Genomic DNA, 27,269 nt, shown 5'->3' with positions numbered 1-27,269 from the left:
ACATTAGATATATTTTCAGAAAAGTTTTTGTCAAAAAGTTAAAATTTTTTTTATTAAAATTTAAGAAATTTGATGATACGAGAATCCAGATGTGGATACTTTATAATAATAAGAATTAGGTGTGATCCAAAAGGGTTGTCGTTGGATTAAAGAATAGCCCAAAAATGAAGGGCCGAGATTTCCTCAATTAAAGTGAATCGATTGTTTTAGCCGAAACTTGGGCTCCAGGCCCACAATCTGACACTTGGCTCGCTCGCTTTATGAATTTCTCAGCTTCCGCGTCTCAGCCCTCATCACAGGACCGAATGGGTCGTACGATACGACGTCGTCTACTATTGGCTTTCAGTTGCTTTTGCTTTGCCGTTAAGAATCTCCCTCTCTGTCTCTCTCGCTCTCTCCACACATCTCTCTAGACTCTTTCCGTTGGAGAAACGAATCTTCCAAAACCTTCGTTAAACGATTTTCAATTCCACTGTTTTTTTCCCCAAAAGCTGCTGCATTAAAATTGGAATAATTTTTCAGGTAATACTTTATAAAAGTTATCCGAAATTAAGGGTATATTATTGCTGATTTTTAATTAGTATTTTTGTCTTTTACCCCAATCTTTCTTTTATTTTTTGGTTGCTTGCTATTAATCTTCCTGTGGATTTGTTAGAAATTGTTTCCAATGAGGGAAGCGGGAAACGAGGGACGGGGAGAGCCGAGGGCACCGTTGGTTGTGAGTATCGCCTTCTTAATATATTCTCGATGTCGTTAATTTGAAGAATTTTGTACATACTTAATTTTCTCGCTAATTTAGTATCTAGAAGGTTTTGTTAATGAATTGTTTTAATATTCGAATGTAATTGCGGCTGTGGGTTTGGTGGTGTTGAATTGCGCTTTGGATTTGGAATCTGATGGAGTTGGAGGGGCCCTAATTTGGAGATTTTGGAAGACAGGACTCCAAGTCCTTATGCTCAATTTCTTGGACTTGATTTTCCGCTAGCAAAATTTGATGTAGGCTGTGTTAGTGTTAATTTGTAAATGTCTCTGTGTCTTCGGAATTGTGCAGAATGTTGTTATGCGACATTTTCTTGTTTTCCAATGCACTGGAGTGAATGCTGTTAGTTCATTGATATGGGTGTTTTGTATTTCACTCTTAGTGCTTCATTGGTTGACTGGTCAATATTGCTTTGCGTTCTGCTGAAGCTGTAGCTGGGTGAATCAGGATGTTAAGAGAATATAGTGTGATGTTTTAATGAGATGGGCAACTCAGAAGCCCTTTATGAGAATTAGGAAATCAATCTTCTAGTTTGACCCGTTTGACCGGGAATTCAGGAAAAATTTCCTAATAGAAATGCTAGAACTTGGTAATGATGAATTATCCAACTTTTAAAGAAAATTCACAGTTCCTCAAATAATGGAGGAGGTGTGATTGTTTTTGTGAGCGTGGTTTATTGATGGGTCAGTTTCAAGTTATAATGCTCTGAAGTCTCACTTTTTAACTGTAAATGACACTTTTTAACTGGAACCTGCCGTTTTTTCCGCCTTTGTCATCTGTTTCATTTTGGAGTGCTACCTGCGTTGGCCATCTCGCCCATCAATATCTGTTGTAATCATTGGGGATACTGTTAGTCCTTTGTCTGCTGCATCGTCATCGAGATGTTGTGACTACTCTATATGATTTATGTTTCTCACTGCAGCTGTCATTATTGTTGCATATTTGTGGGCAAATAAAAGAAGCTCTCTTATTGTAGCTATAACTAATTTCTTTTCCCTAGTTGATTTATATACTGAATAAGGATTCTTTTTTATTTTATATTGGATGTATTTTGACTGGGTAAGCTTCCATCTTCAGGCACGGAATGATTATTTGAGGAATAATGGCCTCATTCCCCAGCTATTTACCTCTGTACCATCGCTCAATGAGGCTGCCTCCTATATTGCACAAACAACTTCTTTATTTACCGGCTGTTTCTCTGATTATTCTGGTAAGCTTCCTTACCAAATATGTGTATTTATCATCTCTTTCATTTTGTTTTTCTGTTTCTGGGAGAAATGCCTGTAAATACATGCATTTTGTACTCTTCTTCTTTTGCCTTTTTCTGTAAATATGTGAGCATAAAAACATGCAAATGCTAACTAATCAAACTACTTGAATATGTAGTTGGATTTTTATGACACAACTAATTAGTTTGATGCAGTCTGATTGGTCAATACAAAGTTCTATAAAAACATTGCAAAAAGGATTTTGGAATTACTAGCTTATGTTTCCATATCTAAGTAATATTTTGAAATCTCGTTTTCTTTTTCATTTTTGAGTCTCTCTCCACCAAGGAAGCCTATGTATGTGACCTCATCTAGTTTATTTTTTAGCCTTAGCCTTATCATGGCATTGTTTTCATGGTCATCTTCCCTTAATGTTCTATCCCGGTTAATGTTGGAATTAAAGATTGAGTAATTTAACATTCCATCAAATGATTTAGTGCAGATAATCCTTTAAAAGATGTCCTTGCTTTCATCTCTGCATAGAATTCAAAATGCATCATATTTTTGCTTTGCTCATGCCCTTTAGTTACCTAATTGCAAGTTTTCCTTTTTAAGCACCAGCTGTTGCTATGATTGAACTTTTATAATTTTTACCGAGTTATTTTGAAGCATTGATGTTGACTTTCTTCAATTGTATGCTTCTGTTATTTTTGCAGTAGAACCCTCCCCTAGAGGTTCTGGGAACTCCATTCTACATGCCCAGGAATTAATAACGCTTTCTTCTGGACAAACTGGGGGATCTGTGGCTACTACCAATGATCAGCCCTCTTCAAGTGGAACTGCTGCTCCTGTACATGGTGAAATAACAAGAACCTCTGCTGGAGAGTCATCTCCCAATACTAGTGCGCTTGTAAGATCAAATGGCACTGAACAAAATGGAATTTCACTTTTTAAAAGGTATTGATTCTTTAGATACCAAGTCTGAAGATCTTAAACTAAGTTAATTAAGGAAATAGAACATGATTTTAAATATTGACCAGACTCGTCTTAGCTTATAATGAACTTAACAGAAATAATCTTTCATCTCGATAAGTTTAATATGCATGAACACTTTTTCCAAATATATTAGTTAGTGATTGTCTTTTAGATTGAATCCAAATTTCGGGCATTTCTTGTTGATCCTGAATCATGATTTCCTTTTATGTGTTACTAAATTTCTTAGTAATGTGACTATTAATTTTTTTTTATAAGTAAAAGATAAATATTATTGATCAGAATAAAATAGGCATGGCCCGTGTACGTAGGAATTATACACAAGGCACCTAAGTACATTCTATGAGTGATGAATTAAAGACAAGAATGCATGAACATTCTCCCCGTTTAGTACAATTGCAGAAAACCAAAGCAGTAAAGTGTGGAGACTGTGACTATTAATGAAAAGTATAAAATATAATTAAGTTAATAAAATTCCTTTCACTCTAAATGGGAGAAATGCACAACTTTTGATAGGAAAATTTTTCTATGAAAAATGCGAGGGTAGTTTAGGAAATGTAATTAAACATACGTCGGAAGTCCTAGAAAGGAAGACAAGACATTCAAATTGGGACAGAGGAACTGTTAGCTGGGAGCAAATGCTTAACTAAAAGAAGCTTGGCGTTAGTTGTGATAACAGTACCATAGCAGAAGGCCTTTTTTAGGATTACAAAATGTATTTAGTTCCTTTCTTTCTTTGTTGTGCATCCCCATTACAAATGGTGGTCAAGGCATCCTGATTGTGTTAATCAATAATGATACTTTCAGCCTTATTGACCGGGCACGACGGACTGTCCGTGGGTCTGCAGATGATATAGGGTGGCTACAACGTGCTTCAGGAATGCCACCAGTTGAAGATGGGACCGAAAGATTCATAGAAATTCTTGACAATATCCGGTAGAGTTTGCTGCTTTTCTATTTATATGCCCAAGTCTTCCTTGCATTGTGCTCTGTTGTTATATTAGTTGTTTCAATATCTGTCAGGCATGGTCTGCACAAGTTGCCGAACTCGATGGTGTACTTGCTGGTTCCAGGTAACATTTGTTATTGAGAGCAATTGTATGAAACTGAGAACCGTTTTTATTTTTATTCTCTGAATGATGTTGTGGAAATTAGAAGTTTAATTAGAACATTTAATAAATCCTGACACTGTGGTGTTCCAGTTTGGAGACGTCATTATCTGTCTAGGGAGCTTTTATCTGTGATAATTGTTTGACCTATCCAATAGTGAACTCCAAAACTGCTGTAGTGATGTTTTTTTATTAGTAAAACCAATCTATTGATGTTACACAATGAGAGACTCATTTTTAAGATCTATTTGATAATGTACTTGCACAAGATATATCATTTTATATAAATATCTTCAACTGATATAATTTAAATACCTGCAACTGATATAATTGTAAATTAAGGTTTTGGGTTTTAGATTTAGTGTTTAAATGTGGACCTTTTTTTGGGGTATTTTGATGTTTTCTTGAGCTTCATGTAATTGGTTCAATTGGTTCAAGAATTAAAATTTTAAAAACCTCAAATGGCTTGAGAGAGACAGATGCAGGGTGAACATTGAGCAGGAAGTTTCATTTTGAACTCTGAGTTCAAGCTGTGCATGACACAAATGCTAGGCTTAGGGATCATTCTTTGATGCCATCCACTGTTTATATTTTCTCTGAATTTTAGTTGCCACTTTAGAATTTTTTGGAACTTTGGTAGTGGTTTTTTGCTTGTTAAATTTGGCTAAATAGGCATTTGGCAGGTCTTTTCAGCAACCATGGACCACTTTATTTTGTTAATACGAAAACGAGTTTCTCAAAAATGGGTCTGGCCTGTCATATTGCCAAGATTCACAGCGAGGTACTTGATCATGTCAAACTCATATGCTCTATCATCATGTTGATTTTGGACTAAATGTTAAGCAATTACTTACCAGGCCTCAGTTGAGAAGAATGCCAAAGAGATAAAAGAGTACATTGAGGAAATCTATTGGGGTTCCAGGAAACGTGTTTTGCTTCTTGGACATAGCAAAGGGGGAGTAGATGCAGCAGCTGCTTTATCATTGTATTGGTCTGATTTGAAAGATAAGGTTGCTGGATTAGCATTAGCACAGAGTCCATATGGTGGCAGCCCCATTGCTTCTGATATCCTGCGAGAAGGACAGCTTGGTGATTATGTCAATGTGCGGAAACTTATGGAGATTCTGATCTGTAAAGTGATTAAGGTGTGTTGAGTTTTGCTCTCTATACTTTCTGCATGTCTGATTTGTTGATGTTGCTTTTTTTTTTTTTTTTTTTTTTTTTGGGGGGGGGGGTTTTGAGGGGGGAATGGAATGGGGTGTTGTTCCTTGGTCATACATTATTTCTTGTATTTAAATGTCACAATCCCGGAACAAAGTACATGGGCCATGGACCATGGGCCAGTTTAATTTTATACTAACTCCCTTTATTGTGGTTCAGCATGTTATTTGGGCTATGAGATATCAAGTGGGCCTGGACCCTTAGTTCTATTTTCTTCGTATGCTTTTAGTTCTGTTAGCTTGGGCCCATGTAGCAGCATCTTGTTTATATACGAGCCAAGGGCTCTATTGTGCATCATCTAGAAACTAATAGAAACTTTTCTTTATGCCTTCTTCTTCTTCCTTCTGAATTTCTTGGAGGTTTTCTCACCCTCAAAGTGAGATATTTTATTTTATTTACTATCAATCTGTAGGGAGTGTTACATTAAACTTGAAAGAAAAGGAAAGAGTTCTTTTGAATTTTACATGCACTACATTACATGGGCTATAAATTGTTCCTATATTCATTGTTTATTCTTTTTCTGACTCCCTCCTTTCTTAGAAAAACTCACTCTTGTTTCATTTGCTTGGATATGAATATATTTTCTTCCCCGGTATAATATTCATTGATATACATCAATAATTTTTTTCTTGTATCTTTCAATAAGAGTAAAAGGTGGAGAAATTATCTTTATGTACAGTATCATTGATCTTGTGTTGCTTCTCAGGGAGGTAATCATTTAGCTTTGATGTATCAGATGACTGTTCCTAAGTTCATTTAGCAGGCTAGACATGCAATTTGCATGTCCCCATATTTATATACACTTAATTTACTAAAAGGGCCGTTTGATCAGGGGATGGCTATAAGTGCTAAATACATAAATAACGTAAGGAGTGTCAGAATATGATACCTTTCCCACTTGTGGAAATGCGTGTGTATAGCTTCTGAAAAGAAAATCATGTTTAGATTGATGGGTGCTAGGCAAGAGTATAGAGTTTTGAATAAATTACTTTTGTTGTAATCTAGACTACTTCTTTCTTTTGTAAGAAACGCTGCTGAGGTGTTCTTGACTTCAGACAATGGAGCTGTGACCAGTTGAATTTCAGTAACTTGAGTTTAATCACTTTCCAAATGAGTCTGCTTTTAAAAAGGATAACTTCTACAGTTCTACGTATGGTAGGTTTGGCTAATACATAATAAGAATGATTTATGGGTCACTCCTTGCATGAAGAGTTTGACTGAGTAAATATGCCAAAAGCAATTTAATTGTTGACATATCATCTGATGTTCTGAACTCTGAAGGGTGACATGCAAGCTTTGGAAGATTTGACTTATGAAAAGAGGAGAGAATTCTTGATGAAGCACCAATTGCCGAGAGAACTTCCCGTGGTTTCATTCCACACAGAAGCTGGCATTTCTCCTGCTGTTTTGAGCACATTATCTCATGTTGCACATGCTGAGCTACCTGTGGTTGCTCCGCGATCTGTAGCTGAACCTGCAAAACTCCCTGTGGTAATTCCCCTCGGAGCTGCAATGGCTGCATGTGCCCAGCTGCTGCAAATCAGGTATGGCGAGAAGAGCGACGGTCTCGTCACATGTCGTGATGCAGAAGTCCCTGGATCCATTGTTGTGCGGCCGAAACGAAAATTAGACCATGCTTGGATGGTGTATTCATCATTGAACGATGACCCATCAGAAGCAGATGCCTCCCAAGTGTGTGAGGCTCTTTTGACGTTACTAGTGGAAGTTGGGCAGAAGAGAAGGCATGAATTTTCGATGAAAGATGAATGAGGCCAGTTGTATTGGTTTTCATCTCATTGTCATGAGGTGGTTGTTCTATCAGCCTTCTGTTTCTTTTCTTAACCACTTGGCTCTCTCTTCTCCAATCAAAGCTGAAACTAGTTTAGAGCCTGTTATTTGTTTGTACATAATATAACAGATACCTTGATAAATAATAACTGGGGGTCCACACGAATTAAAATTGTAGAAAGCAAAACGTGCTGGTATCAAACTGCAAGAGTGTGATTATGATCTTTTTCCTCTCTTTTTTTATTTTTATTTTTTTATGAAGTTATATATTTGGAAAATTAAATAAAAAAAAAATGAAAAGAACAAACTTGATGCAAAAAAATTGTTGTTAGTTTTGGCGAGACCTTCAAAAGAGGGACTACCTTTTAAATTAAAACGAACCCTTTATAACTCCCAAGTCTTCAATTGTTTCCCTTAATATTATTCACAATTTCTTGTTTGGCAGATTTGGAAATTAAAAATGGGGCCTTAATTCGAAATTGTTTTTAATTGCAGTTGATCAGATATCAAACTGCCTATTTAATATTTTAGAAGGAAAAAAAATAGAATTAAATTTTTTTAAAAAAATATTGAAAATAGTCGTAAAGTATTTATAAATAAATAAAAATTCATTATTATAAAATTAGATTTGTACTTGCTCAATATCAATTTTTCTTATCAAATTTCTTTAAAAGAGTTCGCGGCACGGGGGAGGCCTTCTGCAACAACCAATAGGATCCTCACTCTTTATAGAAAATTGAAAATTCCAAGTCAAGGCATGGGGCGCAGCGCTCTTTCCACGGGTTTTAGCAATCAGACTCCGCCAAGTCACCAGCTTCGCTCCCACTTCCCCGTGACGTAGTCGGTAGTGACCTCGTTTAGGTTCCTCGAACAGGTGGACGTACACAAATGCCGCCACGTTCAATACCAAAATTACCCTCCTAACTTTCTCAAAATTTCGTGCATGGTCTTTTATAGAATCACACAAAATCTCGCACATTTTCTCTCTCCTACTTGAGCTTCGGAGAGGGATAGAGAAACTGGAGAAAGTGCGTCGTTTGAGAGAGAAACAGCCTCGAATCCATGCTCTAACACAGAGACAGGGAGGCAGATATAGACAGAGAGCTTTGATGCAGGTTTGGGGAAATTGGGGGTTGGAAGCTAAAGAAGAACATTATTTTTGGTGGAAAGTTTGAATTAGGGTTTTGAGTAATTGATTAGTCTAGGGTTTGTTTCTGTATTATCTAGTTCTGATATTTATATAGGGCGGTTTCTAATCTTTCAGTGGTATGGTAATACCAAATTTTGGTGTTGCTTAATGCTAGTGGAGCTTGTGGGGGGTAGATGCTAGGGTTTCCATGGGGAGCACAGGTGAGTCAGACCGAAAACGGCGTCATTTCGGCTCCATATCACCCACGGCTGCTGCTACTCCTAAGAAGCAACCTTTTTTGCCCATTTCCGAGGACAAAAAGGTTAGGAGCGTTTACTTCCGTAGTTTCTAATTTTTCGAAAGTTATATTGTGTAGCTCAAGAAATTTTGTGGGTTTATTATGACTTTATAGTGTTTTGTGTATTTGGTACATTTACTTTTATCCTTGGGTTATCTGGCTTGCCTGAAAAATTTATTCAGTTGAGGTGGTTATGAATTGCTAGCTTGTTACTAGCATAGAATTTCCATTTCTAGCTTGAAACCATTTATGAATGTTGGATGCTAAATTGGATGACCGCAAATTTTTAGGGATCTTTTTTCTTTATTTCTGGTGGTTATTGCCTTGTATATACTTGATGTTGATTATAATATGGTAATCTGCTCAGCATTTTTGGCATCTGGAATTTGGTTAAATTGGTGATAGCATTGTGCTTTTAGCTGTGATAGAGGTATAAAGCCTACTTTTTAAGGGGAAAAAGGGATCTGGCTGTTAGGATTTTGATCATATAATTGGATCACCAATTTCGAGATGACTGCATCCTTTATCAGTTGGAACCTACATTTGCATTTTTATGATGATACCAAAATAACATGTTCACACCACTCATTTTCAGCTGCTTTTGAGTTGCGAAAAGATAAATGGTCTTCTTCATTATCTTGATAGTTTTTTCTTGTATACTCCCTGTGTACTCGGGCTTTGCCTATTTATGAGGATCAATAAAACTTCTTTTACCTATCAAAAATAAATAAATTATCTTGATAGTTTTTAATTTATGTTTTCCATTTGTGGTGATGTAGCTTGATGTTACTGTTCTTCAATATCAAAATCAAAAGCTTGTCCAGAAGTTAGAAGCTCAGAAGGTTGAGTCTTTTTCACTTGAGAATAAATTATCTCTATTGAATCAGAAGCAGCAACCATATGATTCCACGTTAGCAGTGGTCAATAAGTCTTTGGACAAGGTAATAATTATTTTTGTTTAAATTGCTGTGCTTTTCAATAATCTTGGGCAGTTTTTTTGGTTTTATATTTGCATAATTGTATTATATTTCTTGATGGTAATTGTCTCTTTTCTGAGATCAGCTGGTGAATGACTTGGACTCATTTTCCATCAAAACAAGAGAGTCGAGCAGTGAACAAGATGGCAAACATCTACCAGTTATTGATGGTGAGGATCAACTGCCTTAAATATTGTTTTGTTTATTCTTTTGTGCTATTTTATTTGATTGAATGATTAGTTTATTTTGAGTGCCTCAGAATTAGTTTTCTTATGCTTACTAGCCTCTTAGCATTGAAATTCGTTGTAGTAAGGAGTCGGTAAAATACTCTTGCCTCTTCTTCTAGTACCTAATTCCCTATTGAAGTAATTTGTTTTGGTTTTATTTCCTTTGGTTCCTTAAAAGGATGTGAAGGGTACTTTCAAACAAGAAATATTGCTAATCAGAATTCCCTTCTCGAAGGCAGTGATGAGACCATGAATCAAGTTCACAAAATTCTTCTAATAGACTTATGGAGGACAGTTCCTTTGTGTTTATTGTGGAGTATTCAAAACAAACACAACGCGTGGAATTTGGAAGACTAGGAGATATCCTAATAAGAGTTGTAAATCACGTTGCTTAAATCATCGCATGATTTGCGAACCTCCCATTAGCATATAGCTCTTCTGACTTTGTAGATTTTTGTATTCTTGTTCTCACTCCCATTCTTAACTAAGTGCCTGTTTGGGATTTTTGTAGGTAATAGAGCTTTTAATTGTAGAGTTTTTTAAATAATAAAGTACTTATTTACTGATTAAAAAAAATTGTAGAGTTTTGTTAAAAAGCTCTACTATTGGTAACATATGCCTAAAGCACTTTTAAAATTGTTAGGGTGGTTTTCAGCAATCACTGGAGGTGCTTTTCAACAAAAGCTTCAATTTGGAGCTTTTTAAAAACATGGGGTTTTAGATTTTTTAGGTGCTTACATCACTATTTATATATTTACCGAATTCTTTAAAAGAGCTTTTAAATTGTCAAAAAGTTCTTTTCAAGCGTTTAAACTCTTAACCAAACGGGCACTAAGTGTTCTTATGCATACTCCCAATGTGATTGGGTTCTGCCCTAGTGTCCTTTAATGAATATCAATGACATTGCTTAGAAGGCCTCCATATTTGTAAGAACCCAAGAAACTCCAAATCAGCAGAGATGGTTGCAAATTTAAAAATTTTGTAATCGTTGAGTGAGCCTTCTTTATATTGTATTAATAATTGGAATGGCTTTCTTTGTTATAGAAACCATTTTCTAAGTCAGTATAGTATGCAGTAAAACCTCAAATTTCCAGTATTCATTTAAGGACTCCAATAATCAAATGGTGCTTCTGAGAGTTTGTATGTGACATGTTTGTCTTTGTTAGAGTTCCTATAATTCTCACTCATGAAAAAATAAGAAGTTCCTATAATTCTCGGAAGCAGCAGAACATAGGACAGTGAAAAAATGAGAGACTCGAGACTCTGGTATTCTGAAATGTATCCTATGCTATATTTGTCTAGCCTGTCAAACACTTGTTTATGTGGATGCCGCCTTTTTTGCAATTCGATTGGCGATTCTAATATGAAGTGTAAGTTCTCTTTCAATCAAGGGCATAAAGTTCAAACTACATGGAGAGTACCTGGAAATGTTATTAGTATAATGAATTGTTGTACTCTTATGATCTGCTGATATCTTATCATCCCAAGCTCCCCTCTTCCAGTTTTTAATTTAATCATTGCCATCACCATTGTGCAAATTGACTTGTGGATGACGCTCTTTTGAAATGCTTTTCAGATGGGGTTCCCTCTACATTTAAGGATGCTTTTCTTAGTCGACTCACAGAAACAGGTGCAACAGAACATTCTTCTACATATAATCGTGCAAATCATGTGAAAGAAGATAGCGAAACTGCCACTGAAAAGACAGAGAACATTTTACGCAACATAGTAGCTGCCGTTGATAACCTGTGGTATCTAAAGGATGGATTATTAGCTGCAGTGTTGAAAGAACTACCAGATGATGGTACCGATTAATTGGGCTAGATGACTTTCACACTTTCTGTTGTGACCTTGTTGGTCCTCAAGTTAGCCCTCAGTTCTATTCATGTACTTCTCCTTTTGCTAGGTGCATGCAGGCAAAAGACCTCCCATGATTTAGAGAAAGAAGTTAAGAACTTGAGAATGGAATTTAGTGATCTTCATTTGAAGCACAAATCACTTGCAAGGGAATTGCAGAGACAGCAAAATGTTCATGCAAAAAATGAAGCTGAAATGAAACATTTAAGAGGTAACTTTCTTATTATATATCTGGTCAGTTATTTACCTCTCAAAAGCATCAATCATTTGATTGAATACTAAATGAGAAATGTGAGTAATTTGGATGAAACATGGGATAGACCCATTTCTCAGCAAGAAAGTGAGTATTTGAAATTTGAAAATTGAAAATTGGTTGGAATTCAGAAAGCTCACCCCTGCCCCCAAGTAAGCTTAAGACACAATCTGGAGGCTAGTGGGGGGAGGCAGATATTGCAGCTTGGTATGCATCGATATAGGCAATGACAAATTGATACCATAAGTGTAGCAGATCAGTAGCCTGATCCAAAAAATAAAAAGAAGATAAGTGTAGCAGATCAGTATCATATATATGCAATATGTTTGCCCATACAGTTGCTTTGGCATGGGTGTGAAAACTGGATTCATATCCCCAGGTGTGTCAAAATTCAAAATGCACTTAGCATGAGTCAGATGGCAAAGCGTCCTATTGTTTGTCTGCCTAGTACATGACAGTTAGCATTGTCTATTGAAAGGCAAGATTATGCTTCGGATGTAGCAATTTTGGCTGTATCACCATTTGTATAACCTATAATAGCGATCCCTGAGCAGCTGTCAGTTATACCATTTACTTTTATTTGAACATTGTATTCAAAATGAATGAAAGATTAAAGTTTTATTGTATCACTAAAATAGCATGCATTGGCAATGCTCTTGTATATGTCCTCTATACTTGGGCTTTTGCCTATTCTTATGATCAGGAAAATTTTGTCCGCCAATTAGAAAAAAAGATTAAAGAAGTTCAGAATTGAAACCTGTGGTGAGACTGGAATGCATGGTGTAATAATTTGCAATGATTAGTTTACTAAGACAAATGTCTTGGGATGTGAATGTAGTAGAGTAGATATTAAAGGGATTCCTAACATACAGTTATAAATTTTTGTCTTTCCTCTTTTATTATGCATTTTTTTTTTTTTTGTAGCTTCTAATGGAGGTGTTTTTTCAAGAAAACTTTTTTTCCTGAGGTGGATACAAATTGATATTTATGCTTTTCAGTTGCATTATTAACATAGCCCCCGAAGCAATAAAGGTTTTCCACTTGCATTATTTACATCATCCTCTCTTTTGTAGATTTTCTGAATTCTCTTCTTTGACTTGTGAAAATATCTGATGAATTACGTTTTTTTGATAAGTAAATCAAAGTATATTAATTAAAAGAATAGGCAACAGCCGTGTTCAGTACAAAGAATGTCCTAACTACGTAGGAGCAATGGAGCAATAGATACAATAAAATCATGGAAATCTTGGCCATTAAAATTAACAGCAATAGCCTAAGTACAAAGAGTTCAAAGAAAGTTTTTAGTTCCTCCAACGATCTCTCTTTGTCCCTGAATGTTTGTTCATTGTGCTTCTGCCAAACACACCACATGATGCAAATATCTGATGAATTACTTATCACACACACATATATATTTGATGAATTCTTGATGTTCACTTTTCTTTTCTTTGATTTACTTATAAAAATATCTTTCTACAGTGTACTCCGGTTGTACCCCTAGTGCTCTTTAATAATTTTTGGCAACTTTACTTATAAAAAGAAAAACAAGGGTGATATCATGAATTTCATAAATGTCAATGCATCTGACATACTCATCTAAAAAACAAAGGTCATATTCATATTGCATGGCAGAAAGATTGATAAAAATGTATAATTTATAACTTGTAAAAATAATATGCTTCACTCTTTCTACTTATCAAAATTCAAGAATAAGATTAGTTGATGGACCAAGAAAATTATGTCTGGGGATCAACTGCTAGCAATATTTAGAGATTTGAGCCTTTGAGTGCAAGTGTTTATTCTTGAGAGCTGCCCCCTCGTGCGAGGTGAAGGTCGGAATTATTCAACTCTAGCTTCCAAGTACCCTCTTTTATTTATTTATTTATTTTTTGTTCACTAAAAAAATGATAGAAACATGTGTGAAGACCATGCATATGCACACTTAAATTGCCTACTGTCCTTCAACATAATGAGACACATGCAATTGGTACAAGTTATGCTACTCTAAATTCCAGATATTTTACAGCCCCCTTCACTCAACCTGAAAGAAAAAGAGAACCTTTTTTTTCCCAAAAAAAGAAAGAAAAGAAAGAAAGACCGGGTTGTGGTACATTGATTTTGATCCTCTGCTAGGGGTTGAGTGACTCAATTTTATTGGTTTTTGAAGAGGAGTTGGAGGTTGCACTTTCAGAGCTAGAAGAAAATAATTGCAATTTAGCATCTCTGAAAGCACAGAGAAATGCTGCAAAAGGGGCATTTTTCCCTATCTTGAATCTAGGGAATAATCAAGGTGCTGGTGATAGAGTTAGAGATACACAAAAGGATCTGCATGATATGGAATCCACTCTCAAAGAACTAACTGTAAGTTGTTGACTTGAGACAATTTTATTCCTGTGCCTTGGACTCTTCCCCCCCCCCCTTCTCTATCTCTCGGTTAGCATTTTGAGAAAATTTTAAACATGAAGAGATATGCACGTTAATTGGGTTGAGCTCCACAGGACCAAGCTTCATGTCGGCTTACGGAACTGAAAGGTCTTCATGATGAAAGGATAGAAATATTACAGCACTTATCTAGTTTGCAGGTCACTTCCTATTACATTGATGTCTTGCTGGTGTCATACTTGCAAATACTTTTTTCTAAAGAATCATTTTGAATAACAGTTCTGTTTATCCAGTCACATAATTAGAATGGGGATATTTCATGACAGAACATGTTGAAGAATGTTAAGTGTATTTCCTCTTCCAATGCTTACGTCCTGGTGAGAGATCAAACAGAAAAGTCAAAATCAGAAGTTTTGCAGTATCAGGCCTTATATGAAAAACTACAGGTTGTAACTGGTCGGTAGTTTCATTTATACCTCTTATCTGTCATCTTTTTTGCAAGGGTTTTGGTTCTGAAGCTTACCATACTTTTTCCTTGGTGATTGTAGGTTGAGAAGGATAACATTCTGTGGAGGGAGAGAGAATTGAATATTAAAAATGACATTGCTGATGTTTTCCGAAGATCATCTGCCGTTGCCGATTTCCGAGCTGCTGATCTGGGGATAGAGATACAGAAACAGATTGAGGAGATTAATATGATTGAATCTAAGCTAAAAGAGGCCTCAAGAGAACCAGGTTATAATAAACCTGATGCTTTTCTTTGATCATTAAACATGTGCTACTGCATCTCTGAAGGGGTTATGCTGCAATAATGATTTAAGATACTCTGCTTTGCAGGAAGAAAAGAAATCATTGCAGAATTTAAAACCTTACTTTCTTCATTTCCTGAAGACATGAGCATTATGCAAAGTGAACTAAGTAAATACAAAGAGGCTGCTTCAGATGTTCATTCTCTCAGGGCCGATGTGCAATCTCTTTCTTGTATTCTTGAGAGGAAGGTGAGTATTCTTATCTGTTCAGTCATATTCTTAGATGCAGTTGAAGAAGCTCCTTTTTTCCCTTAGCAGGTGAAAGAATGTGAAACCTCATCTGCAAGATCTGCTGGCCAAGTTGCAGAGATGCAAAAGCTGCAAGCTTTGGTATGATATGTTCTCACTTGTATCTGGATGCCCCAAACTGTCAAATGTATATATATGTGGAATTTCTGTGAAATATTTCTCATTTACATTTTCACTCGTTCAAGAATTGTACAACTTACAAATGACGTTTTTTTGGAAGTTCATTTATACTGTGTAGGTACCAGTTTGAGGATGTGCTACATATTGGGGGGAAAATAGCTGTGTACTATAATTGTATAAACTTGACCTATTCAATGACATTTGTTTTAAGGATACTTTTGTTAATAAGCTAAAAGGGCACTAGCCAAGTACACATGGAGTATGCAAGAAAAAAATCCTAGACAGAAAGACAAGATGCATAAACTTATGAAAACTAAACTGGAAGGACAACAAATGGCACCCATCAATGGGTAAAGAGCATTCAAAAAGAGGCCTTAAGATCCATCATCGACTTCTCAACGTCTTTGAAGTTGTGGCTATTCCTTTCTCTTCAGATACACTACATTGAGTGACGCAAAATTATTTTCTGCAAATATTTTCTTTGGTGACTCAAACTTCCCTTTGCAACTCCAAAATAGATCCCCCACCTGGTGAGTCATAACCCGAGCTAGCTTGAAGAGGCCATTTATCAAACTCCATAGAGAGCTAGCTATCTCACAGTGAAATAACATCTATGGTCCCCCAATCCTTATTACACACAGCATCAGTCAACTATGACAAGATGCTGTTCTTAGGTTGTCCATGGTGAGGTATTCCCTAACACTAGTTGAGGCTAAATATCCCCTTCTCGGGTGGAGCCTTACTACACCATATGTTCCTCCAAGGAAAGGTGGTGCTATCATGGGAAAAAAGGCCTCTTAGAAAGATTTAACTTCAAACACCTCTTTTTTGGAAGGGCCCCAAAACATGTTCTCACCTCCCACGTCAACTTGGTAGATTATACCTGATTTTTAAATTGTCTGCTATCGATGCTTCCTTGAAGTGTGCTATACAATTAAGTGGTGGATTTGTAAACCACACACCAAATCGAATTGTAATTAGTGGCTTCAAAATCTGATATTGCTGCTTCAAAGGGAGGCAAAGCAGGCTGAACTATAAGAGTGCATTTGACAACGAGAAATGATAGTTGCAGTCGTAACTGCTCAAGCGCCGTGCAATTATTTTGAAAGAAATGAATAAATACAGGATCCATATGAAAAGAAATTAGTTTTTTCATAGTGGAGACTCTTTTTCAAAGTGACTGCACAGTATTTGCGCATTCCACGATTGTATATAGCATTACTCTATGAAGTGGAATTTTTTTGTAAGAATCCTATGCCTGTTGATGTTTTCCACTAATGTGTTTTCACTTCCGTTCCTTTATCTGTACTGATGCAATCTCCTGTTTGGTACAACCGTACAACACATTCATGCTGTGAGTGGAGTTGTTTTCTTGAGAAAATGATTAGATGTTATTTGTTGTCATATTGAATCTTTGGTTACAAAGGGGCCTTTGACCCGTTCTTTATCATTGGAAGTATACAATCTACCAATGATTTGGCTTCAGTAAGTTTTCCTGTTTTATTTTTTCAGGTCCAAGATTTGAAAGAAAGTGATAGGGAATTAAAGTTGATTTTGGAAATGTATAGACATGAATCCACTGATTCAAGGTTAGAGATTCTGCACAGATCTTTTTCCTTTTGTTCACATTTATAATTTGATATGCTTATGATTGCATAATGTCAATATGGTCTAACAACTAAATTCTGCATAAAGTAAGTTTTGCGCATTCAGCTCAATTATTTTTTATGGGTGGCTTGGATGATGTGAGGTATATTAGTTAGTGTGGTATCATGATGTCACTGTTCTTAGGAGCTTATAAGATCTGCAGGGATGTCATGGAAGCCAGGGACTTGGAATACAAGGCATGGTCTCATGTCCAAACTTTGAAATCCTCTCTTGACGAGCACAACTTGGAATTGCGAGTCAAGACAGCAAATGAGGCTGAGGCCATTTCCCAACAAACGCTTGCTGCAGCAGAAGCTGAGATTGCTGAGCTGAGGCAGAAACTAGAAACTTCTAAAAGGTTTGGTTTACTTTGACAAGGCAAAACATTTTATTTGACCTGCTGTTACTGTTGAACCTTCTTTTTAGATTTTTTCAACAGTTTTTCAATTCAAATATCTTCTATGAAAACCATTGTGTGCATGTTGCTCTCTCTCTCTCTCTCTCTCTCTATATATATATATATATCTGGGTATCTGGAAAGCTGCTTTCAAAAAAGATCCTGACAGTAGATAATTCTATTAATCTTAAAAAGGTCATCGATGGGTATGTTTTGTGAAGAGACAGTAGAACCTGTTTTGCTCCAATGGTTTTTCTGGAGAGCTTTTCCTGGTAGTTTTTCTTTTCCCTTTATACCTTTATTTGGGATATACAGGATGAAGCTTGGGTGGTGGTTGATATGTTGTGGAGTGTAATAGTTTGAATGTGGCTCTCTTATAACTAATGCAAGCTTTTTTGAGTAGATATCATAATGTTTACGGTTGTTTAACAACCAGTGATGAAATTCTCTGTTTGGCAACACAACTATTCTCAAGTATTCTTAGATATTTCCTTCCCAAACATCACTCAAAGCACACAACACTTTCAATTTCAAATCTCTCACTTTTTCGTCTAATCATTACAACTTTTCCAAACTTCCAAACAAAACACAAAAACAATATTACTTTTTCAAGTTTCAAAACAAAAATAATATTAAAAAATTATATTCAAACAATTTTTAACTTTATAATATTTTTATTCAACTTTTTGTCATTTCCCAAAACCCAATAAAATATCTTGATTCAAATCATTTCACGACTATTCACAGATATACTGAAATACTCTAAATATCTTAAGCTTATGTTTCTACGATAATGTTCTGAACATCACACTTAGATTGGATGGCTACATCAAGTGTCATTTAATTTTGGTTTTTTGGATGGCTTAAATCTGGGAGCCATTTGTAACGTCCTAATAGAAGGCCCAAACCACATGGCATATACTCAAAAAGGACTAGTCAATGATACATTTGAGTCCTATTGGAAACTTATAAAGAACAAGAATTTCTTCCCAAGCAACGTGGGATCCCATTAACCACCTACCCTTATCCATATCATTTTTTTTTTGGGGGGGTGGGGGACGGGGGTGGTATCACAATTTCCCCTTATCATTGTAGGTGGTACGGCTCAAGTCCCACATTTATGGTTGGGATAGACTCTGATACCACTTGTAATGCCTTATTGGAAGGCCCAAACCAATGATCTATACGTGAAAAGACTAGTTAATGATACAATTGAAGCCCTATTGGAACTTTATAAAGAGCAAAAACTTCTCATTTCTGAGCAATGTGTGATCTCTTATTTTTATCATATGGGGTATCACACTATTGTTCCATTCTATTATCTATGTTTCTGTTTTCTCTTCCTCCTGAGCAAGAGGTTAAAAGGCTCCCCAAAGACCCTAATCTGTGCGAGGAAGGTATCGAAAGGAGACCCAACAGGTGGGTTGCTCCTGGCTGATCTCTGGCCCTTGCGAACAAGGCACTGTAGTGAAGGTGACAAATTTGCTGGCGGAGACGTCTTTTATCTTGGGGATTAGTCGAGAACCAGAGCCTTATCTAGGGTAGTGAAAGTGCTCGAATACGTCGTCATCAAAAATGTTTCTGTTTTCTCTTGTACTTGGGCTATGGCCTTTGTGGTTTTTTGACGAACTATTTTACTATTTGAATAAAAAAATATTTATGTTTAGTTGTTCTCTTGTATATTTCTAGTTTACCATGGATTTGCACCTTGGCATGTTGAATGTATTTTACTTATCAAGAAACAACCATTACTTGTTACATTGTTGCGAGAGGTTTATGTGTTAGGTAAACCTGGTTGGTATTGTGTTTAAAACTTAATAGCTTCGTTTTATCATTTAGGCCCCATTTGGTTTCACAGATGGTCTCATTTTATTTCATCTCAACATCCACCATTCAAATATAAACACTTTTCAATTTCAAATTTTTAAAATTTTCATCTAATCATTATCTAATCATTACAACTTTTTCAAAATTCCAAACAACACAAAAAACAATTCAACAAATCTTAAAACAAAAATTATATTATAATTATATTTTAACTTTATAATATTTTTATTCAACTTTTTCTCTCATTTCCTAAAACTCCATAAAACATCTTAATTTTAAACAATTTCATTATTATTCACAAACTATCTCACTACTATTCACAGATTTCTCATCTCATACGTGTAACCAAATGAAGCCTTAGTGTCCTGATGATCTAGAATATTGTATGTTATACTTTCTTATGTAAGTAATAAAAGCTTCCTCAATAATACTTTAAAAAAAAAAAAAAAAACAAAAGGTGCATCCAGGTACACAACGTGTATACAAGTCATCTATTTGGAAATAGAAAACGGTACAGAAAATCATAAAAACTTAACCTACTAAAGTCTCTAGAGGCTTTCAAAAGAAAAAAGAACATGAGAGTTTTGAGCTCCTTCAATGTCCAGTTGTGATCCTCAAAGTTCCTCTCATTCCTTTACCACCATGTGCACCATACCGGCCAAGTAGGAATCATGTTCCACTACTCTTTTGAGCATGATCCAAGTAGAAACCATTTACATCCTATATGACTATTGGTTTTTTGTTGTTTAAACATGATAACGGTGTAAAAGAAGTACTTTTAAAATTCAAGTTTAATTCTGTTTCAGGGATATTTCTAGGCTTACTGATGTCCTGAAGTCCAAGAATGAAGAAAATGAGGCATACTTATCTGAAATAGAGGTTAGTGTCCTGTAATCTAAAAAACTTGGGGACTTGTGAGCAATCATAAATTGGTTTAATTAATGTTGTTTTTCTTCAGTCAATTGGACAGGCATATGATGATATGCAGAATCAAAACCAACATCTGTTGCAGCAAATTACGGAGAGAGATGACTATAACATTAAGGTAATTGTCTATCACGCAATTTTCTTTTAGGGTAAAATACACAAACTCCACTCAAACTACCACCCAACTTGAAATCAATTGCCCAATTATCACCTTCGGCAATCACCCTTCAAACAATCAAAAAAATGCAATGTAACCGCCCCTTTTTCCCCTAGGGGTTGGCTCAAGTGGTAAAGGCCTTGGGCTTGGTGCTATGCTCCCCCCAGGCCTAATGTTCAAATCTCCTTGGGTGCAAACAATCTCTAGGGGCCATCAGACGGTGATTTCTTCTTGAATTACCCAAGGTGCAGTTGTGGGAAACTCCTTGCCGAGGGCCTGTGCACCCCTTGGATTAGTCGGAATGTTGTTCCTAGACACTCGGTACCAATAAAAAAAAAAAAAAAAAAAAAAAAAAAAAAAAAGAATCTTAAGAAAAAAAGACAATGCTCACATTCAAAAGAATTAGTTTTTAAGAAAATAAACTTCAAAAAGTAATAAATGTACTTATAAGAAAAACATTTTTAAAAAAGCTGAATATTTTTTACAGAAATAAAAATTACCTTTTAAAAAATAAAACTGGTCTCTTAGAAAAGGGTTTTTAATTTTTAACAAAAATGATTTTTTAGAAAACCTTTTTAATTTTTAAAAAATTAATCTCCAGTTTCTCTTGGTTTTTTTAACGTCTTTAAATTTTTTTTACAAATTATATTTTAATTTGAAATTTTTTTACTTTTTTTATTTGATTGCATGTGATTCTATTGTTTTTTAAAATTTAATTCTTTTATAAAGAGTATTTATGTCAATTTTCTGAGGGTGTATATTACAGTCTTTTTTGTAGTTTGAGGGGGTGATTTCCAAAATTGATAGTCTCGGGAGGTGGTTGCAAATTGGAACGTAGTTTGATTGTGGTTTGTGTTTTCCCTTTCTTTTATGAGATGATGTAGTATTTTTTGTTCCTTCAGCAGATATTTCTTACCTTTTTGGTTTTAGGTAATGGGTTTAATTCTTGTTATGGATATTAAGATGTCAGATGTGTGTCATTGTTTTGCTCTAATATTACTGCTCTTACCCCAATAATGTTCATTCTTGATTGCAGAAGTAATGACCATTGCTTCATGAGCCATGGTCCTGCATAAACTTTTTTTGATAAGTAAACGGTAGTATTAATAATAATAGGCATAGCCCCAGTACACAAGATGGTATACAAGAGATAAGAACCTATTTAGGTCCCTATAGTAGATGCAAGGAAATCATGTACATTCAAACCATAAAAATCTATAGCTAAGGTCCACAACAATAAAGTACTGAAAAATAAGGAACGAAGCTCCTCTGTTGTCCGCTCCTTATCTTCAAAAGTTCGTGCGTTGCGCTCTTGCCAAATACACCACATAATGCAGGTAGGGACCATTTTCCACACAGATTTGATTTGTGAATCGCCGTCCGGCATCGCCCAACTGGCCAATACTTCAACCACTGAATTCGGCATCACCCAGTTTAACCCTATACGACTAAATACCTCGTACCACAAGGCTCGGGCTGTCTCACAGTGTAGCAAGAGATGATTCACTGACTCACCAGCTTTCTTACACATACAACACCAATCAGTAATAATTACCTGACGCTTTCGTAAATTATCCGTAGTCAAGATCTTACCCAGAGCTGCTGTCCAAATGAAAAAAAGCGTTTTGGGAGGCGCCTTATTCCTCCACAAGTTTCTCCATGGGAAATGAGAGTTTGTATTAATTGTAAGGGACTTATAGTAAGAGCGAACCGAGAAAGTACCCTTACCCGCAGGTTTCCACCACAGCTTATCTTCATTCAAACCATTCAACTTCGTAGAGTACACTAGGCTGAAAAAAGCTGCAAAGCTATCTTCTTCCCAGTCATGTGCAACTCTACTAAAAGTGACATTCCAAAGTATTTGGTCCCCTGACCGAACCAAGAGATCCACCACCGAAGCTTCCTGTCACAAGCCACACGGAAAATAGATGGAAAAGAATCCTTCAGTGCCTCCTCTCCACACCAGATGTCCCTCCAAAATTTTATTCGTGTGCCCTCACCTACCAAAAGTTTAGTATGGTTGGCAAACACGCCCCACCCTCTTCGTATATGCTTCCAAATCCTCACACCACAAGACCCATTCCCCTCTCTAGTGCACCAGCCCCCCCATAAGCTGCCATATTTGCTGTCGACTACTAGTTTCCATAAAGCTTCCGGTTCTATATTGTATCTCCATAGCCACTTACCAAGAAGTGCCCGATTAAAAGTTCTCAAGTTCTTTATCCCCAACCCCCTAAAGAAATTGGTCTGCATACCTTATCCCAGCTGATTAGGTGATACTTGAATTCATCTCCCATCCCCCTCCACAGGAAATCACGGTACAATTTTTCGATCCGGGCCGCCACAGAAGCTGGAATAGGGAATAAGGACAGAAAATAAGTAGGTAAGTTAGAAAGAGTACTCTTAATCAGAGTCACACGACCTCCTTTCGACAAGTACAATTTCTTCCATCCAGCCAATCTTCGCTCTATTTTCTCGATGACTGTGTCCCAGATAGATACGGCTCGTGAAGCAGCTCCCAACGGTAATTCCAGATAAGTCATAGGTAAAGCAGCGACCTTACACCCCAGTGTGCTCGCCAATTGTCGAGTATTACTAGCATTCCCAACTGGAACTAATTCTGATTTATCAAAGTTCACTCTCAACCCTGATACTGCTTCAAAACATAAAAAAAGAGCCTTCAGTGTCCTCAGTTGTTCTTGTTCAGCCTCACAGAAAATTAGTGTCATCGGCAAAAAGTAAGTGAGATATCGAACTAAGGCCCCCATTCAAATCACCCACTGAAAAACCAGCCAACAGCCTGTTGTTCACTGGTGCCATCAACATCCTACTTAGAGCCTCCATGATGATCACAAAGAGAAGTGGTGACATCAACATCCTGCATAAACTATCCCACTATATGGGGTTAAGAGATTGTTTTGTACATGTCCATAAATCTAAATCAACTCCCTTTTGGACACCCGAACAAGACTTGATTGACATGCTTTGGACATGTATTGTTCTAATGAAAGATGAAAAGTGGGGTTGTTTATATCTCATTACAAATAGTGCATTTTTGTTTGTGTTCACATGCCCTGCTTGCTCCATATATGGAATTGGGGCTAAGGTCGGTCAAGGGTTATTACAACAGCCGTTTTATTATGAAGATGTAGTTTAAATATATAGGTAGTTGGTTCTAAATGTGGCATTAGTGCCATGATATACATCGTGGTCCTTTCATATGTTCATAGAACTTGTGTAGCTGCATTTAAAGCAAAGTGTTAGAGCTTGCATATTGCTGCTACTACAAGACATGATGCATTTGCTGATGATAGAATTGCCCTGTAAATTTCATCATGTTGAGAAACTTTTTTTTAAGTAAAATATGTTCTGCCTTGAGTTAAACGTTGTACAGCTCTTGTATATGTGGTTGAGTATCACTTAAACCTATAGGCTGTTGCTAGTATTTGTTTACTTTTGGACCTCTGAAACTTCTGTCTCATCATTCATTAATTGATATGTTACATTGTGGGTTGGCTGTTTATGTTGTTCTGTATGTAGAATATCAATTTACGAAATAAGTGTTTGTTCAGCTGGTATTAGAGGGCGTCAGGACAAGACAGCTTCAGGATACTCTGATAATGGAAAAACGAACCATGGAGAGGGAGGTTCAGCAAGCGAATGCGTCTCTGTGCTTTTTTGACATGAAAGCTTCACGGATCGAAGATCAGGTATTTTTGAGCCATAATTTTGGGTTTGAATTGATAACAACAAACTGTGTAAATATCTTGAGTTCAATTGACACTTCCAGTTTAAACTTTTCTCAGAGCGAAGGAATATTTTGAGTCAAATGTGGTTTGCTTTGCAGTTGAAAATTTGCTCAGAACAAATTCAGAAACTCGTAGATGATAAGCTTCATGGTTCATTTACCTTGGAAAGTACACAGAAGAAATTGTTGGATGTGAGAAGATCATTTCAGCAGGCACAAGAGTCACTAGAGGAATCACAATCTAAGGTTGAAAAAAGTCGAGTGGCGCTTGTGGAGCTGCAGATAGAACTAGAGAGGGAAAGGTACAGAAAATATTGTGCTTCACTTCCAATTTCTGCAGTGTGTTCAGTTGTAAACTCTAGTTAGGTATTTCTCAAGTATACTCCGTGTACTTGGGCTTTGCCTATTATTATGAATAAAACTTCTTGATTACCAATCAAAAATTCTGCAGTGTGTGGGTGGTGATCAGTTTTTCATTCTTGGTCAGGTTTGACCAGAAAAGAATAGAGGAGGAATTGGAAGTTGTAAGGAGAAAGGCTTCACGTCTTAGAGCAGAGACAGAGGGATCATCAATTGTCGAAAAGCTCCAGGAGGAACTTAGAGAATATCGGGATATTCTGAAGTGTAGTATCTGCCTTGACAGGACAAAAGAGGTAAATAAATATTGGATCTGCAATTTTATTATTGTATGGGCTTTAGTATTATTTTTATCTTGGAGTAAGTGGTGATTGAAGTATGGTTCCCAGGTTAAGAACTGGATTTGTGAACATTTTTCACCTGAAATAGGTTTAATGATGTGGATCACGACTGCTAGTTCCAGCTTATTTCACACCTAATAAAGGGCAGCTGAAAACAGTTTCCCCAAACTTTGCTTAGTGCTTGGCTAACAATTTACATGACACATTTCATTCTATAAATTATATATGTTGAAAGAGGGTAAGCTTGTTTTGGTTTCATTATCTGCTACACATCCAAAAAACTGTCAAAGATGAGTTGGTCGACCTTATTTTTTGCCATTTGGAATTTCTATTTGTTCTGTTTCCGATCTGTTGTTTAGAATAGGACAATAAAATTATATATAATAAGTAGAGTTGACATTTGGTGTGCACTTTAATAATCCTATGCGAATGATTAAAAAGTTGGGTAGTTTGAGTTTCATGTTCATTCTTTTTATTCTTTTTTGTTTTCTGGGAGACAGAAAAAAAGGAGAAAGGGGGAGCAATTGTTACTGTTGTTTCATGGTAGTTTGTGTCCAAGGCTGTGGATTTTTGTAATTTGCATATTGTTATGATCTAGTAGTATATAACTTGTCCCAAAAAAAAAAAAAATAGAATGATTTCGGTCTCGGTAAAATAAATCCCAAGTCCTTGATTGGGGCTCAACCTCATAAAAATGATAGCAATTGAGCTTTGATGCTTCAGCTACGTTTTTTTTCATGCATTTGGCAGATCTACCTGTTCAACACAAGTGAGTTAGGAACAGAAGTTATTTCCCTTTCCTCCTCTTCAGGGATGTTGTAATTGTACAGGTTGGAATTAGGCGAGTAGTACTTGGAGAGGCTACCAAATAACTATGGTTATAGTTTTTATGAATTACACGATGCAGATGTCTATTGCATTGAGGTTTCCTGTGAATAGTCTGAGTCTCCTAAGATCATCTCTTTCCAATTAAAAAAATGCGAAATAAAGATAATCAATATTGTTACAAGTGTTCCCTCTTGGTAATCCTGAGGGATAGCTCAGTTAGTCGGGCCTTGGATTTATTCTCCAATGGTCACTAGTTCGAGTCTCCTCATGGCCACTAGAGGTTTACTTAGCCGTTAACTTCAGGGTCCCGTGGGATTAGTCGAGGTGCGTATAAACTGGCCGGGACACCCACGGATATATAAAAAAAAAAGTGTTAACCCTTGGTTCAAGCTAGAATTCCACGTAATGTGATGACCTCAAGTGTGTCCTACTTCTTAACATGTATGCTTTGTTCATTTCCCCTTCTCACAGAGAGAGAATATGGTGTCATGGTAAATTTGGATATAGGGAACAACTGTTGGTCTATTTACTGGTATTTCGTTGTTCTGGAATCTCACTTGGTTATGGAGTTGTGCTTTGATGGATGATAATAAATACATATAATTTTACCGATCAAAAAAATATAAATACATATAATTTTAACACCGGGAGCTTTCTAGGGAATGGGCACGCAAGTATTCCAGTATGTTTGGAATGAAATCATTGTCTTTGTACGGTATGAAATTTCAAATATTGTGATTTAAGATTTTTTTTTTTTTTTTCCCCTCCAGGTTGTGATTACAAAATGCTACCACTTGTTCTGCAACCCCTGTGTGCAAAGAATTATTGGAACTCGTCACCGCAAGTGTCCGACATGTGCCACAAGTTTCGGGAGTAATGATGTCAAACCCGTTTACATCTGACAGGAAGCTGAGAAAACTTTGTTTCCTGATTCTTTATGAGGCCTATAACGATATGTTGTGGGGCATAAGACCTGTTGCACGTGATTTGAAGCTTGATATGGATACAAACAGGTTCACATGTATTGTTATTAAGAGGATTGTAGGAGTAACGTTGGCCGAACCCGGTCAAGCTCTTGCCCTTTTTAATCCACCAGTGGAAATCATCTTATTTTTGCTGGTTCTAGTTTTAGGGTTTTTTTTTTTTAAAAAATTATTATTTTACTATTGTTTTTTGAATTTTTATTGTATTTATTATGTTTGTTTTCTGATTTAACTGCTTGGAGCCCCTGGAAACTTTCAATTTGTTGCAGATTAATACGTTTCGACCCAATGCTTATTCCTTGAGACCTTGGAGGATGCGTGATCAAATGAATTGTTATGCTAATTTTCATTGAAGCATCCTTGCATACGTCACTGGGTTAATATGGGATGTTAGATTTCTTTTGTTTCTTTTTAGGCAGTGACATGAAATTTTGGCTTGTGCAGTTTTTTAAGTGCATGTTGGTCAGACCTAAGACTTAGAGCTTGTGAATTTCAATTTTTTTAGAGCTATTTATCTGTCTGTATAATTATTAATTGTAGCAGGGTACTGTACTCAACAGTATGCCAGGGATGTAAAAGAAAAGGATCCATTCTCATTTTATCTGAAATATCAAAGCAGTTCGTATTTTTAATATTGTGATGACGTCTGTTGTAACTATGCGAGTCAGGTTTTCCAT

The 27,269-nt window shown here is 36.2% G+C and overlaps 2 protein-coding genes across 9 annotated transcripts; both read left to right on the top strand.

Annotated features, from left to right (window-relative positions):
* The first annotated feature begins 326 nt into the window (after positions 1-326).
* Positions 327-7,303, top strand: LOC122294749. 3 transcript variants are annotated; one of them, XM_043103684.1, is made up of 9 exons: positions 327-522; positions 656-718; positions 1,838-1,970; positions 2,688-2,925; positions 3,769-3,897; positions 3,985-4,034; positions 4,754-4,851; positions 4,928-5,215; positions 6,573-7,303. In XM_043103684.1, exons 2-9 carry the CDS (start codon positions 668-670, stop codon positions 7,059-7,061), a joined length of 1,476 nt encoding a protein of 491 aa, XP_042959618.1. In that variant the 5' UTR covers positions 327-522; positions 656-667; the 3' UTR covers positions 7,062-7,303. The 3 variants fall into 3 exon arrangements, with proteins under 3 accessions (XP_042959618.1, XP_042959619.1, XP_042959617.1); XM_043103683.1 differs by having other exon boundaries at positions 328-522; positions 2,685-2,925; XM_043103685.1 differs by lacking the exon at positions 3,985-4,034 and having other exon boundaries at positions 2,685-2,925; positions 4,764-4,851.
* A 603-nt stretch (positions 7,304-7,906) lies between these two features.
* LOC122294597 (E3 ubiquitin-protein ligase BRE1-like 1) lies at positions 7,907-26,728 on the top strand. 6 transcript variants are annotated; one of them, XM_043103482.1, is made up of 20 exons: positions 7,967-8,194; positions 8,344-8,530; positions 9,286-9,447; positions 9,569-9,653; positions 11,287-11,514; positions 11,617-11,778; positions 13,988-14,181; positions 14,319-14,402; positions 14,529-14,648; positions 14,751-14,937; positions 15,040-15,200; positions 15,267-15,341; positions 16,893-16,969; positions 17,191-17,385; positions 20,058-20,130; positions 20,210-20,296; positions 23,908-24,045; positions 24,183-24,385; positions 24,535-24,736; positions 26,380-26,728. In XM_043103482.1, exons 2-20 carry the CDS (start codon positions 8,417-8,419, stop codon positions 26,509-26,511), a joined length of 2,679 nt encoding a protein of 892 aa, XP_042959416.1. In that variant the 5' UTR covers positions 7,967-8,194; positions 8,344-8,416; the 3' UTR covers positions 26,512-26,728. The 6 variants fall into 6 exon arrangements, 5 of the variants coding, with proteins under 5 accessions (XP_042959416.1, XP_042959415.1, XP_042959417.1 ...); XM_043103481.1 differs by having other exon boundaries at positions 8,008-8,530; XM_043103483.1 differs by having other exon boundaries at positions 8,017-8,530; positions 15,270-15,341.
* The last annotated feature ends 541 nt before the right edge of the window (positions 26,729-27,269 follow it).

This window comes from Carya illinoinensis, chromosome 14, assembly GCF_018687715.1.
Source record: "Carya illinoinensis cultivar Pawnee chromosome 14, C.illinoinensisPawnee_v1, whole genome shotgun sequence".
NCBI lineage: Eukaryota > Viridiplantae > Streptophyta > Magnoliopsida > Fagales > Juglandaceae > Carya > Carya illinoinensis.
The sequence above is the reverse complement of the archived record's forward strand: the minus strand, read 5'-3'. Positions and strand labels throughout refer to the sequence as shown.

Bases quoted from the DNA above. Each gene is read 5' to 3' on its own strand.
- LOC122294749 (XM_043103683.1), top strand. From the start codon at position 668: ATGAGGGAAGCGGGAAACGAGGGACGGGGAGAGCCGAGGGCACCGTTG. The intron at 719-1,837 runs GTGAGTATCGCC...TTCCATCTTCAG, and splicing joins AGCCGAGGGCACCGTTGGTT to GCACGGAATGATTATTTGAG. The intron at 1,971-2,684 runs GTAAGCTTCCTT...TTATTTTTGCAG, and splicing joins CTGTTTCTCTGATTATTCTG to TAGAACCCTCCCCTAGAGGT.
- LOC122294597 (XM_043103482.1), top strand. From the start codon at position 8,417: ATGGGGAGCACAGGTGAGTCAGACCGAAAACGGCGTCATTTCGGCTCC. The intron at 11,515-11,616 runs GTACCGATTAAT...TCCTTTTGCTAG, and splicing joins GAAAGAACTACCAGATGATG to GTGCATGCAGGCAAAAGACC. The intron at 14,938-15,039 runs GTTATAATAAAC...TCTGCTTTGCAG, and splicing joins AGAGGCCTCAAGAGAACCAG to GAAGAAAAGAAATCATTGCA.